The sequence below is a fragment of the Stigmatopora nigra genome, chromosome 2 (assembly GCF_051989575.1).
Source record: "Stigmatopora nigra isolate UIUO_SnigA chromosome 2, RoL_Snig_1.1, whole genome shotgun sequence".
Classification (NCBI taxonomy): domain Eukaryota; kingdom Metazoa; phylum Chordata; class Actinopteri; order Syngnathiformes; family Syngnathidae; genus Stigmatopora; species Stigmatopora nigra.
Window position 1 is genome coordinate 19750001 of NC_135509.1, and position 15182 is coordinate 19765182.

The window sequence follows — 15182 nt, forward strand, 5'->3', positions numbered from 1 at the left end:
TTAAAACCAAACAGATAAACCTGGCACATTAATGCACACATGGGAAACGCATTACACCAATCCTTAGTTTTGTGGATCTTCCAAGTGTATCCAAAAATATAGTTACTTCCAAATGTATCCATTTTATGAGCTCCTTTAGAAATATCATTCACAATAGTGAGTGTTTTTGTGTGTGGTTGCGTTTGCATGTTTACAGCTGTATAGACTCATGGTTCGAGATCAATCGGTCCTGCCCAGAACACCCCTCTGACTGAGTGACCACAGCCCCTCATTCAATGCTGTTCAAGGTGAGGCATCCACTTAAATACTATGACTACAAAGGTGAGAATGAGAGTATTACTGCTACACAGCCTTTAGCGTTATTGTTCACATCCAAGTCTTTTGCTATTAACACCCTGTTGTAACCACGACAGGTTTCGGATATGTGCACACCCAGGGATTTGGCGCTGCTCACCCACTCTATTACATCACCTTTAATAATTAGCAAGGACTGCTAGGTGGGCTCTATTCTGTCGCGTGTTTTATCTTAGTTTTTGACAAGACCTACCACAGTAATCCCATGGGCAAATGTTACTGATCTGAAACATAAGGGGTTTAGTTGGATTCAGCTTCAGACAGTTTAAAAAAAGGTAAATGTGTGGTTTTTCACTGTGTATGTAAACTTCAACTTGCTTGAACTGTAATGATTCTGTGTATACACGGTATCCCCAAAATTCCCTTCAGCATCTGATCATACATAAATGGCATCCAGGATAAACTTCGATTTTGAAGAAAGAACATTTATTCTAAAATGCTGTTGAAAGTATGACAATGCAGTTCAAATGTGAACTTAAAGTTATTAGTTTCATGAAAATGAAAAAAAAATGTGTTTCCCCTCTTTCAGTTTTTTTAAATTGAATTTTGGAATATTTTAATTATTTTTAAAATGTTTTAATATATTCCCGGTTTTATAATTTTTTTACTAATATTTACATGTTTATGGCGTACACCTACTATATATCACGGCAAGTGTGGTGATGTACTAGGTATGTATTATTTGTATCAACCTATCGTTTAATTAGTTGTACTTCCATATTTTGGCAAAGAAGGAACCAATTTTTGTTTGCTGCCTTTCTTTTTCATAATCAGCCTCAGGCCCGCTGTCACCGTATAAATCTTTCTCCAGACTTCAGACTCTGATTAATTGAATTCAAATAAAGAAAACAAAGAGGACACAAGACAAACGGAAAATCAAAAAGAAAAAAAAGGAAAATGGAATTACCTCCACAAAACACCTGTTCAGAACAGCAACCCTAGTGCCTTGGGTGAATTGTATGTAAAACTGACCGCACTACTATGTGTCCTTGCCTGTTATAGACACATTTTCTCCCATAAACAAAACATCCCATGTTGTCATAAGTAGGATAGAACTGGTGTAACCCGTAAAAAAAACATATAAAGCAACTTTGCACCTCAGAAATGTAAGATGTGCATTCCATACGTTGTTTCCCTGAAATTACAGTCATACCTATAGTTACAAATTCATCTAGGTACAAAATGTTCAGGTTACAAAACCTTTGAGATGCAAACAAGTGCCTCAAGATACAGAAAAAGATCCAAGTTGCAAAAAGTCATTACATTTACGATATACATTATTTTATTTAAAAAGAAATATGGGCACAGTGCTTCTTGCTTGCCAATTTCCGTACACTCAACTGGTTAGTGTTGTGCCTGTTTGCACTCTTGCCGTGACTATTTTTATATTCATATTTTGGCTATTTGCATTTGTGCAAAGCATTTTGAATTGGCGTTCTTGTGGCAATTGTTAAATTGGTTTGTTTGTTTATTGCAAAGCATCTGTACTGCTGTTCGCCTGATACTTCACAGCCACCGTAAAATAAACGTTTTAAGTTGTACAGAACGCCACTTAGATGCAGTATTAGAATTATTTTCTTTAATTTTCTTTGCTATGTTCAGCCGGCTTTATGAAATCATGAGCCTGCTTGTGTATAAGTTTTTACCTAGCAACTTATGGACATTTTTCTCTCTTTTTCCCTAGGATGACTCATGGTTAGGCCAGGAACATCTGGACACAGGTGGAAACAAATCCGAGGAAACAATCAAAGAAATGTGTATATTCGAATATATTACCCTAAAATGATAACTATCCAAAATGAAGTGCCCCAAATATTAGCCACTTAAAAGTGGCTAACTATGAGACTGGCCTTTTTCCCAGAGACCTTGCATCTGCTATAAAGACTAAAGACAACCTGAACAGTCCTTTAAAGGGATTCAGCTGCCTCATCTTCCTCCCTCAATTTGTCTCCTTCATGGTTAAGGTCTTCCTTCTTGTCAGGCTTGAGGTCTGCCATTTTTTTTTCTAGTCCTTTCCATGGCCTTAACTTGTAAACAGAAGCAGGTTGACCAAAAGGGCAACTAAGTAGGAAAGAGGGAAAAGCAGAAGAAAGAAAAAATGCAAAGAACATGACCACCGTAACGTGACAATATTTAATTGATCAATCTGTTGACATTTTACCATCCTTTGCCCCAATGTGAAAACATATTTTTTCCACGACTTGTACCGTTCCCTGTATCTATGCCAAACGATAATTGAAATACTCCTTAAATTCTGAGCTTCATAGGTCTGATTTGGAGAAATGTCAATGGTATTGGAAAAAATGGAGGTCGGATTAGAAAAATTCTGAGCTTGCTGTTTGCGTTTAATAGAGAACAAAAATGGCCAGCAATGTAGTACACCTCACTGATTTTGTAACATTGAGACGATGTAATATCAGGCTTTTGTGCAATGATATATGAGTGAAAGGTTAGAAGCTGACTGGGAGAGTGCTCTATGTGCCTGTGTGTTGATCTGTGTATTGGAATGTTTACAGCCTAGATGTTCCATCTGTGTGACTGGCAGTCCTCCCTTTACTTTGCTGATGTTTACAGCTACTAAGAAGCAATGTGGCATAATGTACACTTTACTCATGTACCTCTTTTGGTTTCTCTTACTTTTTTTTAGACTAGCCTGTTTTTCATATGGTTCTTTTCTTTTGAAAGCGTGAAGAGTATGACTACTCTAAATGTGTGCCACTCTCTGTGCGTATGATTCAAAAGATGCTTTTTGATCTATGCTACTGTTCCCGCTAGCGTAGGTCTGACTGTGTTTGAGGCCGACCTGGAAATGTGAGCCCCTAGTATCCAAAAATAGACTGTGGTCCCACTGTAGTTCTACTTAAAAGGGGCTCAATTGCTTATTTGCTCATATTTAACAATATTTGTTTAATATTAAAATTCTGTGAGAGGTTACTCACGTTTCACAATGCCAATATTTGATTTACAAAGATGACTACAAAGAAAAAATGCTTGAACAAGGCTACTGTAAACAAATGGTGGAATAAATTGTGCTAGATGATATTTCATTCATACGTACTGAGTTTTTTTATGTAATACTTTACATGTGTTTGCAGGGCTGCAAACTACTCCGGAATTTCAGGGGTTTTACCAGAAATTCAACACAAACTCTGAGATTTTGGACAATCTACCTAAACTCTGGAAATCCAAAAAGATTTTCTCAAAAAAAAAATTAAGCAACCATTTTTTTAAAAGTACCAAATTTCCAATTTAAATGCCTCAAAAATCACACCATTGCTACGGTTTCCGCCATCTTGGTTCAACGGCACTGTAAACCGGAAGAATTCGGTAACATGAGTGCTTTGTGAGTTACAAGTTCTGATGAATGTTTCATTTTGTGCGATTTCAGCATGGCAATCAATTCAGAATCAATTGCATAGGTAGCCTCTATCGTTTTAACGTTTGCGTTTTAGTTTTTGTTCATAAGGGAAGTAAGTACTATTAAAGCTAAACCACCAGTCTTTAGTTTTGAAATAAATCCTTTCAGTGGGGTTGTTTTAAACGAAGTAGGAGTACTGCAAAGCACTTGTAAGTCTTATCAATTTGCCTGCTAAGGTTGAGTCCAAAATGGATGGCAATTTGGATGAAACATCTAATAAGAAACCCAGACACTCGCAGAAGTTTATTGGTTCATATTTGAGAAAATATCCCAAGTTGAATCCGTCTCCAAAAGAACCAACATTTGCACATTGCACAACATGCAAGTGCGACTTCAGCGTGACACATGTTGGAATTACTGACTGTAAAACGCACATAGAATGAGCCAAACACAAAGATAAACTTATGTTCATTATGCTGTACTCTTTCAATAGTTTACAAAAACACAATATTTCAATTACCGTATTTACTCGTATATAAGGCGTTTTTGTCTGACCAAATATGATGACTAAATCGAGGGTACGGCTTATATGTGCATTAAAACACGCCATGCACCAAACTGCAAGTTGACGACGCTGTGCCCCGAAGACGCAATAGAGCCGTGGCGTCATAATGCAAGCAAATGTGCCCGGTATGATCATCTATTTAAAAATAGAGAAAAGATGAACATAAAATGATAAACAAAACTTCTTTTGACATCTATAAATGAAATTCAAGAAGAAGAAAAAAGGTTTCTTGCATATTACATGAAAAAAAACTTGGGACTTGTTTTTTGTTCGTGCACTTTACCCTCCACACAATTTACTCTTAAGTTGTTGCCCTCCCCATAACCCAGTCCGTGAGAAAATAGAGAGTTTTACCGGTCCGCGGTGAGGAAAAAGTTTGGTGACCGTTGTGTCAAGCAATCCAACTAAGATAAACTGTATTGTTGTTTTAGTTCAGTGACAATCTAGAAAATTATTCATTTGGTTAAATTACAGAAAATGAGATGAGGATTTTCTTTTTAATGATAAATTGTCATTCAAAATCAAAATTTTACATTGAGAAGGATTATTATCCCTTTGGTAAATGGGGAAAATAGATCCTGGTGCCATGGAATCATCTGATTTGATTCTGACAACATTTGAATATAATAGGGATTCATTAATCCTTATCCGTACCACTTATCCTCACAAGAGATGGGGGGTGCCAGAGCCTATTTAGGTACGGGCAACATGCAGGGGACAACCTGAATTGGCGGGTAGCTAATGATTGGAATACTCTCCACGCATACTGTAACAAAATGAAGCATCGGATGAGCAATTGACCTTTCACAAACTGCTCCTAAAAAGGAAGTTGATCAATCTTAGCACCAATCTTAGTTGTCTTAGCAACCATTTTTAACTGAGAACCTCCGTCAATCATTAGCATTGTCTCATCTCATCTTTTTCTTTTTTTCTTTTTTCCCCCCCAAGATGGCGCCGTTACGCGGAAGCCAGTGGCAGTAGCTCTGTCCACTCTTATTTGTTTTTCGTGTTTTACAGCCCCTCTATCTTTTTTTAAATTACATTTTAATATTTCATAATACATTCCTTTTTATTTTAAAATGTGATGAATGAAAGGGTAAAACACATCTATCTATGGTGTGGGAAGGTTTGGGGTACTTTACTGAATGTCATCCTTTGGATTTCAATGTACCACAACCCATAGTTAATTTCTTTGTAGAATAGACCAGTGATCGCAAAAAAACTGTGTTTCTTCAAAAATATTCATCATAACATATACAGTTTCGGTTATACCAGTGATTTTCAAACTTTTTTGGCCACCGCCCCCTTCACCGCCGGGCCAAAATGCCAACGCCCCCCTCTTTACCCCTTTCCAACGAACGCTAGAACGACTATATTGCTAAATGTCACAAGAATTGGTCTAAAATGATTTCTGTCGTGATGATGAGAAAATCGCGCACGTATAGTTGCTTTCTGGCAGCTATAAAAACTGACTTGCATGTGGAGAGAAGCTTAAATAAATAGAAGACAGGCGCCTCAGATATTATTCGCTAATTTCGTTTCTTTTAATAGACCAATGCGCAGTTCACCTCGAATCATAAAAATTGATAGCTGATGCATTAAGCCGGTCGCTGTGCGCATACGTCTGTGGTTAAGCGTTGCCGGCGCGCTATTGTGTGCTCCTCTGCGGCTGACTGGATGGTGGTGGTTTCCCCAGTCGCCTGCATCGACGATAAACTCGCGACAATTAGTGATATACGGTATATGCGCGCTGCTCGTGAGCGCTCGAGCAGACAACGTTTCTTGTTTCAATAAAGCTTGTTTTTTGTCGACTTTTTATTACAGACAATCAATTTTTCCGGTCTTTCTACAAACACCAACGTCACATTTTACTGTAATTGCTCCATCGCCCCCTTCACTATTTCAACGTCCCCCATTCGCCTGTTTATTCGTCAGCGCCCCCCTGAAAGTTCACACCACCCCCCGAGGGGCGGTACCGCCCACTTTGAAAACCACTGGGTTATACGAAGCTGATTTTTATTCCACATCCCATATGAAGGGGGCAGCAATCCACTTGACTATATTGTGTGCCAACCATTGAGAACAGAAGAAGAAGAAGTAAACGTCTTCACGGTCCTCATAGACATGTGATAAAAACAAACGCCGTATTCCGGTCAAACTTATTTGCTGGTTCTTTTGCCATTTTGGATGTGGTAAAGTGTCGCTATCAAGGTCCTTGATCGTTGATGTTTGGCAATTTAGCGACTGATTTGCACTAAAATCTGATTTATGTTATTAATATCAGGGTGTTTTTTAAAGTGTAATTTCAATTGTAGTATAACTTTTACTGATTACGGTTACAGTACAGTGTCATTATTTACCGAATGTACACAATAGCAAATGCAATGTACGGGGGAAAAGTACTTATTGTAATTTCCACACATTTACTACTTTGAGTCATTTTAATTTCCTAGATATTTATTTCTCTCATTACGTAAAACATATGTGACACACTCAATATGACGGATGCACTGTAGTTTTTTTTATCTAGTCAATGTTGACAAACTGGGCGCCAAAAGACTCGGAAGCGTTTCGGATTTAAATCCATCTCATGCGGATTGTTTTTACATTTGTGCGTGTCTTTTGGATATCTATTTAAATTTCGGCTGACTTTGTTTAATAATGGAGTCCCAGTCGTATCTTCCCATTCAGCCCGGCGTGTGCATGGACGAGAACTTCTTTTCCTTGGACGATATTTTGCTTTCACAAGAGCGAATTCCCATACGCACAGAAGTTACCTTTCCTCGGCTTGGTTTTCTTGAGAAATCGGGTGACTCACCGGACATTTCTATGGTAGGCAACCATGTGGTGGCGATTTATAAAACTCCCTTGAAATCAACTGAATACTGAAATGGTGTGAAATTATACAACTAATGAAATATAACGTTACCTTACAATTAGAGCTGGGCGATATGGACAAAATTGTTATCACGATAAAAAAATATCAGTCGATATCGATAATTATCACAATAACTATCACATCTTTTTTTTCAAATTTGAAACTCTAAACGTCTGTGAATAATTAAATACACTACTTTCCACCTTATTCAATTATGAAGGTAAATGTGTTGCCTTTATAAGAAAAGAGATTGGTTGAAGAATGAGATGGTTTTAAAATGTATTTTTGTTGTTCTACAACAACTAACTCCTTACACTATGAAAAGTTACGAATAAAACCTGCAGAAATTTTGACATGCATCTTTATTTCTATCCCTTTACTTTCAAACCAAAAGTTGTCGTGCAATTTGAAATAAATAAATAAAATAATCAACTTGGTCTGGGGCACCCGCTGTCTGTGGTGGTCGGTGGTGTAATTGTAGTTTAAAATGATCAAATTTTAAATCGAATTTTTTCATATTATCGTCGACAAAAATGTATTCATTATCATTGTCGTTATTGTTTATCGCCCAGCTCTACTTAGAATTATTTTGAAGGGTGGGGAAATAGCAGAACTTTAAAAATGTCCCTGCTAACAATTTTGAAGGCGCTAGATGTCCAACCCAAGATGAGATAAAAGACAACCGGTCAGATAGTCCCAAGGGGTTATTTAGCCGGTAACCGGCCAAATAGCCTATATGGCATCTTATGGCTATTTAGCCGGTGTGACAGTATTCTTATTTATTTATATTGTAAACTCTTGCCCTCCTTTCTTATTTTCACAACTTTTATCAAATAACAGTACACTATCTCAGAATTATATTAATATTGCTATGATTTGTCTTTGAGTCATCAAAACACGGGGATACTACTTTAATGTAGACTATAGGCAAAGTCAATCCATTATGAGAATTGAAATTTGGCAATATTGGACAATTTTACCGGTTACCGGCTACGAAGCCACTGCCAAAAGACAAACATTCACCGAGCTGCACGTCTATCCTTAGTAACGGCAGGCAATTAGTTAATTTAACATTTTACTTGATGATATTGATAATAACATTCAGAAGATGTGATGCAATCTAAACGACCACTGTATATGGATAAACATTGAATTCGGGCTCTGACATTTATAAACCTGTACATTTCTTCTTGATAGGGTACCAAAATGGAGTTTCCTTTGTGGCTGTCCAAAGGTTTATATGAGCAGAACAAACGATTGCTGTCAGTTGAGCTCCCTAAGGTTTATCGAGAAGGATGGAGGACTGTGTTTAATGCAGACCCCAATGTAATGGATTTACATAAACTAGGGCCCTACTATTATGGCCTAGGATCACAGATGCTGCGCTTTGACAATCCAGAAAACCCAGAGATAGCACAGACGTTACTGCAGGTAAGGTTGTTATAGCATTCTCCATCTCTTTTTACTCTTTTTCTTACTTTTTTCTGTTGTCATGATTGTAATATATGGATACAATAACAGTGGGCGTAACCATCGCCACCTGATGGGCATTACGTTTTACCGCGTGACCCGGATGTTGATGGATTAAAAGTCTGTCAGTGAGTATCAATAAACTAGCCTCCGGCACGCATGCAAGTTGGCTCCGTCGTCCATACTGCAAAGTTATTACAGTGGGGATGAGGATGGGATCCCTTTCAAGCGAGTAGGGATTCCCAGTTACACGAAGGTAACAGACTTTGCAATTTAGCATTAGCAAGAGTTGTCAAATTATGGACGACGGAGCCAACTTGCATGCGTGGCGGAGGCCAGTTGATTGATACTCACAGACAGGCTTTTAAACCATCAACATCCGGGTCATTCGGTAATACGTAATGCCCATCAGGTGGCGATGGTTACGCCCACCGCTATTGTATCCATATATTACAATGATGATGTGTTTATTAAAGTATCCTGTTTTTTTGTTTTTAAGATGGTGGGAACCAATTAATTTGTATTTAGTTAATTTCTAATGGAAATGTTGATTTTAGATAAGAGTAAATCGACATACGAGCTAGGTCCCGGAATGCATTAAGCTCGTATCTCAAGGTATGGTTGTATCTTATGAAACAAGGACACTAATTACAATTATTACAATGGGAATTGGTAAATTAAAAATGCAAGGACATTTGTGTTTTGGTCGTGTAAATAGATCGTGATAGTAATTTTTGTACTTTTGTATTTAGACATTTATCGGTCGTTTCCGACGGACCATGGATTCCTCCCAAAATGCTTATAACAAGGATACTTCAGCGCTAGTGGAACGTCTGGACTGTCTGGAGAAAGCACTGTTCGTATCAGGACAGTTTGGCCTCAATAGCTTTCAGGGCTGGGAGAAAGGACGGGCCTCCCAGCTATCTGCGTCAAGTTTGGTGCTCAACTACCGCAAGAGGAAGATAACAGACCTGCAATCATGACCTTGACGACCACTGGTGTGAATGTTGACAACAGATGTATTGTACTTTTGTGATATTCTCAAAATAAAATGTTCAATATTACATTTATTTTTTAAACCTTCGACCTATACTTATGAACTACTGCACGACACTCATCTCCTTTCTGTATAGCATTTGATGTGACGCCTGAAGAAATTCTCATCATCCGGTTATTTTCAGCCATTTGATAATGACAATAACTGCAATTGTTTGGAATTGTTTTTAGCACAAAATCATGTTGTTTGTGAGTTTGTAGTTGAATCTTTTTTTTTTGGAAAATCATTTTTGCTTACAAAAAAAATAATAATAATAATAACTTAGGCCATCTGAAAATATTTTTTGCTTTTCATTAGATGATAAGGGTGGCCCGGCGGATGAGTGGTTAGTGCATCGGCTTCACAGCTCTGGGGTTCTTGATTCAAATCCAGGTCGGTCCACTTGTGTGGAATTTGCATGTTCTTCCCGGGCCTGCATGGTTTCCCTCCGGGCACTCCGGTCTCCTCCCACATTCCAAAAACATGCATGGTAGGCTGATTGGACACATTAAATTGCCCCTCGGTATTGGCGTGAGTGCATGGTTGTCCGTCTCCCTTTGCTCTGTGATCCGCTGGCCATCGATTCAGGGTGTCCCCTGCCTCTGGCTAAGTGTCATTCAAAATTAGATCATGTTGTGTCTATTTAAACCCCTCTGATGATTATCTTATTTGTCAGAACGTCTGCCTTTTATCCCTCGCCATGTATCAGCGTTACCTCGATTCTCCGTGTTTTCCCTAGTCCGGTTTGGTTTTGTGATTTGATTTCCAAGTCTTTAATTTTCTAAAATCCTGTCTTAGAGTCTGCTATTAGAGTTTTGGTATGAGCACTATTTCCTTCGTCCTCCCTTGCTTCCCCGTGATTGGGTCCTATTCGTTGTAACCTAGCTTCAACGTCCCCCCCAAAGACAAATCCTAAAGAGGTTTTCTTCATCATCAGAGGTCAACTTGCTTGAAAGCAGTAGCTCTTCGGCTGGTTTTCAGTCAACTTGTTTTTTCCATTACCGTGTTTAATTTAATTCCTGGTTTTTGTACTTATTTTTGTGTTGTGTTCCCTTTTAATTTTTCTGTTTTATGTGCAGCGCTTTGGGTTCCCTTGTGAAAATTTGAAAAGTGCTGTAAAAATAAAGTTCAGTGATTCATTGATTTTTGACTCACATCCTTATTGCAACAGGTGTGTGTGTGTGTGTGGGTGTGTGTGTGTGTGTGGGGGGGGGGGGTGGGTGTGTGTGTGTGTGTTGCTGTCAAGTGACTACAGTGGTACCTGCTACATACGAGCTTAATTCGTTCCGGGACAGCTCGAATGTCGATCTTCTCGTAACTCCAACGAACGTTTCCCATTGAAATGAACTAAAAACAAATAAATTAACAAGGCATGTTTGAAGACTGTTCTGCCTAAGTTTATCCAGCACGTGAAGTGTCATACCAGAGGAGATAAAACTCGAGACCATGTTTATTCTAATATCAAAAATGCTTATAAAGCCACAACCCTCCCTCACCTAGCTGGATCAGACCATCTCTGCTTGTCCCTCACCCCGGCATACACCCCACTCCAGAGGCTAACAAGGCCACAAATAAAGATATTTAAAAAATGGCCAGAGGATGCCTTTTTCCCCACCATTTGGGAACTTTTTGAATACCACAACCTCCAGGACTACACGGACACTGCACTTTCCTACATCAAAAACTGCAAGGAGGTCACTGTTAATAAACGGATTCGGATTCCTAACCAAAAACCTTGGATGACCAGTGAGATACAGGAAGTCATCAAATGCCATAACACTGCTGATAGATTTACCAATAAATACTCCCAAGTTCAACTTTCAATAATGGAGGCATCTGAGATCATATCCTTTTATTCTTGCAAGAAGAGACTCCATCCACACGCGCCTCCGGTGAGATGATTCTGAAGACCCCGGTGTCCCTTTTGATAATATATTCATAAGATTTAAACAACATGCATAACAGAAGTCTAAACATTATTCACAGTCTCATAACAATTTGTCTCAGTTCTCAAAACTATTGTAGGTCTGTCGAATCTTCCTGAGAGAAAATTGATGCGGACCATCTTGAGAAGCCACGTTTCCCAAATAAAATCCTCAGTTCCCGAGAGCTTGTTGTTAACCGTCTTCAGAGTTTGATGCTTCTCAAAACAATTTACCGTTCTCTTGCTGTGAACCATAGTCTCGAGAAGTCCAGGTGTGAAAGAGAAGTGACCCCCAAAGGTGTTTTGGTTAACATTGGAGCGAGCACTTCTTTTGCAAGAGATGTATTAAAATGCCTTGTATTAATGTCACATTTATAATAATGATGAACCTATTAAGCAAAGCGTTCATATACGTAATGTTTAATATCCAAAACAAGCAAAGCGTTCTTCATTGCAAGCATATATATATATATATATATATATATATATATATATATATATATATATATATATATATATATATATATATATATATATATATATATATATATATATATATATATATATATATATATATATATATATATATATATATATATATATATATATATATATATATATATATATATATATATATATATATATATATATATATATATATATATATATATATATATATATATATATATATATATATATATATATATATATATATATATATGTAAAATGATTATATTTCAAGCAAATTTATAATAATGATAAACCTAACATTCCCCCCAGTTATTATATATTTGTACGCAATCTCATAATCATTTTTTATTTATGACAAATACAAATATACTTGGGAGGAAGTCCGTTGTCTTGTCTTTAGCAGAATTCACCTTACCTGCATATCTGGCCTGAACAAGGAAGAACAAAATCATTCTCGTTCAACTCATAGTTTGCACAAGCCTGGAAATCAATGTTATCACCAGTAGGCTGTCTAATAAGCAGATACAATCCTTGTAATTCGGAATTTGTTAGAGCTACTGTATCAACTCTAAATCGGTCTAGCAGAAAGCGTAAGCAGGGGATAAGAACACCCACACATTGTCAAAGTATTAGCCAAAACAGCTATTGATATCACCTCGGTGAAAGCCAATTGTTTTACATTTGCCGAAGGCCTTATCCCATCAGTCTGCCACAAGGTGGACAGTTCCACTCAGTTTCCGGTTGGTTGGGTTCAGGGTCAGGCCTTCAATGGCTCAGGTGAGGGACCCATTGGGGGACATGTTGTTGTGTGCAATATTTTCAAACATTGCCTGCTCCATCAAGAGCATATGAACCGTCAGAAGCATACCAGCCGTTTTGCGGCCCATGAGACTGGTGGCTGCCAGGTGTTCCTTCATTGTGAATCCAATTTCTTTTCTTTGACATTGTAATGGATGGTATTCACCCTGTTCATATTTTTATTTGGCGTAACCCAAAGAAAAATAGACTCCCGCTGCAATTTGGCAAACCAACCCATAAGTCGGATTGCCATTCCTCGATGAGGGTCAACCTCATCGAGAGAGGCCAGCCGCCGCACAGAAATTCCGAACCGCCAATTGTATCTCCACTCTAAAACAGATACTGGTAAAAAAAAAAAGTGAAACCAAAGCACATAGTCCCGTTTCTTTTGACAGGAGTTACGTCCTCCATTACACTGAGCACTGACTCCCCTCAAGGCTGTGTACTGAGTCCTCTTCTGTACTCCCTGTACACATACGTCTGTACACCGACCCACCAGTCTAACTCCATCATTAAATTTGCACCACTTTGGTGGGACTCAGGAGGGGATGTGTGGGCCTACGTAGATGATGTCAACAAACTGTCTTCTTGGTGTTTAGTGAACAATCTCGCACTAAACACCACGAAAACTCAAGAAATAATCCTAAACTTCCGTGAACGCAGCACAGATCCAGCCCCACTCCTCATAGATGGAGTATGCGTAGACAGGGTCCAGTCCTTCAGATTTTTGGGGGTCCACGTCACGGACAAGCTCTCCTGGTCTACCAATGCCACGGCAGTGGCGAAGAAGGCCCAGAAGTGACTCCATTTACTGAGGGTACTCAGGAGGAACAGCTTGGACACTAAGCTTCTGGTAACCTTCTATAGAGCCACTATGGAGAACATCCTGGCATACTGCATTCCAGTGTGGTACGCTGAAAGCACGGCAGTAAACAAAAAGGCCATGCAGAGATTGATCAACACTGCCCAGAAGATCATCGGCTGCTCTCTGTCCTTGCTGGATGACAGTGCCAGCCCTGACTACCTCAGCAGAGCCAGGAACATTGTCAGGGACCAATACTAACCTGTTGGTTCAATTTTAGCTATTGGCGATATGATTGTGGGTGAATGGTCATTTGTCTCCCTGAGTGCCTTTACTGCTGACTGGTGACCAGTCTAGGGTGTAGTCTGCCTTTTGCCCGAAATCAGCTGGGATAGACTTAGGCAAGCCCCGCAACCCTAACAACAATTCGCGGTACGGAAGATGAATGAAATAAATAGCGAACTAACGAAGCATAGTGTAATTGGAGAATGATTGTCTGCATCAATTTAGGTTAGCACATGCCTCTGGGCTTACCGCTGACACACCCACTTCACTGATAGCAATTAAAAGAAAAGAGTTCAAATAAATAAATTAATTAAATTAATAAATATTTAAATTGAATTCTGTCAACTACATAATGAGACTGCCGACTTTATAGAAATGAAAGAAAAAGAGCAATTACAATATTTTCTCACATAACAGCCGTCTCCACATATAAGCCATAGCCTTAAAATTGCCTTAAAATCATTGAATTTTACAATTTCACCCTCTAATTCACAATCTTCACCTCCAAATTTTCAAAGGTTTCAATAGGGAGTTCAAATTTGTTACTTTGAGGGTAAAATCTTATGTAAAAGGAAGTCAAGTGAGCAGTACAACCAGGGATGGTGTCCGTTGCGGTCTAGTTTGTCCTCCCTAGGGAAAAAGGTGGCGGCCTGAGCGAGTGATGGCAGGCACTAATAAATGAGTTTTTTTCATGTTTTATGCAAGATTTGATGGGTTTTTCTCGCATTGTCTTGCGTTATGACATTCCGTCCTTGTCACCTTGCAGTTTCGTGCATGTCAAGTCTCATTTGTGCGCGTATAAGCCGACCTTCGCTTCACTCATCATTTTCTTGCAACAAAAACAGTGTATATGCGAGAACATTTGGTAAAACTGCTTGAAAAATGACTTTTAGGTTAATTTCAACATAAATTCTTGTGCAAACTTTCTTAATACAAAATAATATTAGAAAAAAAACACTAGTGCTTCTTTAAATCCCAATTTGCTACATTTCTAAAGAACTACAAGTTGAAAGTCACATACCTTTTCGTATCTATTCATTTTATTGTAGTTCATGACCCTTAATGCCCATATTAACCTATATATTATATTAATCAGATGAACACAACTGGTCAAATCTCTTTGCTGCATAGTCAACTTCCTGTTTATATGGAACGGGAGCTATCTGGATAAAAATTGATGTAAGCCCCCCAAAAATTGAAGGTCTTCCTTCAATAAACATGTAAATGACACCAAATAGAAA

At 38.4% G+C, this 15182-nt stretch overlaps 2 protein-coding genes across 4 annotated transcripts in view; both read left to right on the top strand.

Annotated features, from left to right (window-relative positions):
- The window catches only part of znrf1 (zinc and ring finger 1), a 23972-nt gene extending 21676 nt beyond the window's left edge, over positions 1-2296 (top strand). The window contains exons 4-5 of one of the 2 annotated variants that reach the window (XM_077736444.1): positions 197-287; positions 2039-2296. In XM_077736444.1, the coding sequence (XP_077592570.1) occupies positions 197-254 (58 nt within the window). In that variant the 3' untranslated portion in view covers positions 255-287; positions 2039-2296. The remainder of the gene's footprint in view (positions 1-196; positions 288-2038) is intronic. The other variant, XM_077736453.1, reaches the window with a different exon arrangement.
- A 4071-nt stretch (positions 2297-6367) lies between these two features.
- Positions 6368-10831, top strand: gins3 (GINS complex subunit 3). Of its 2 annotated transcripts, XM_077709510.1 has the most exons (4): positions 6419-6488; positions 6969-7109; positions 8353-8586; positions 9378-10831. In XM_077709510.1, exons 2-4 carry the CDS (start codon positions 6981-6983, stop codon positions 9606-9608), a joined length of 594 nt encoding a protein of 197 aa, XP_077565636.1. In that variant the 5' UTR covers positions 6419-6488; positions 6969-6980; the 3' UTR covers positions 9609-10831. The 2 variants fall into 2 exon arrangements, with proteins under 2 accessions (XP_077565626.1, XP_077565636.1); XM_077709500.1 differs by having other exon boundaries at positions 6368-7109.
- The last annotated feature ends 4351 nt before the right edge of the window (positions 10832-15182 follow it).

Bases quoted from the DNA above. Each gene is read 5' to 3' on its own strand.
- gins3 (XM_077709500.1), top strand. From the start codon at position 6,939: ATGGAGTCCCAGTCGTATCTTCCCATTCAGCCCGGCGTGTGCATGGAC. The intron at 7,110-8,352 runs GTAGGCAACCAT...TCTTCTTGATAG, and splicing joins ACTCACCGGACATTTCTATG to GGTACCAAAATGGAGTTTCC. The intron at 8,587-9,377 runs GTAAGGTTGTTA...TTTTGTATTTAG, and splicing joins TAGCACAGACGTTACTGCAG to ACATTTATCGGTCGTTTCCG.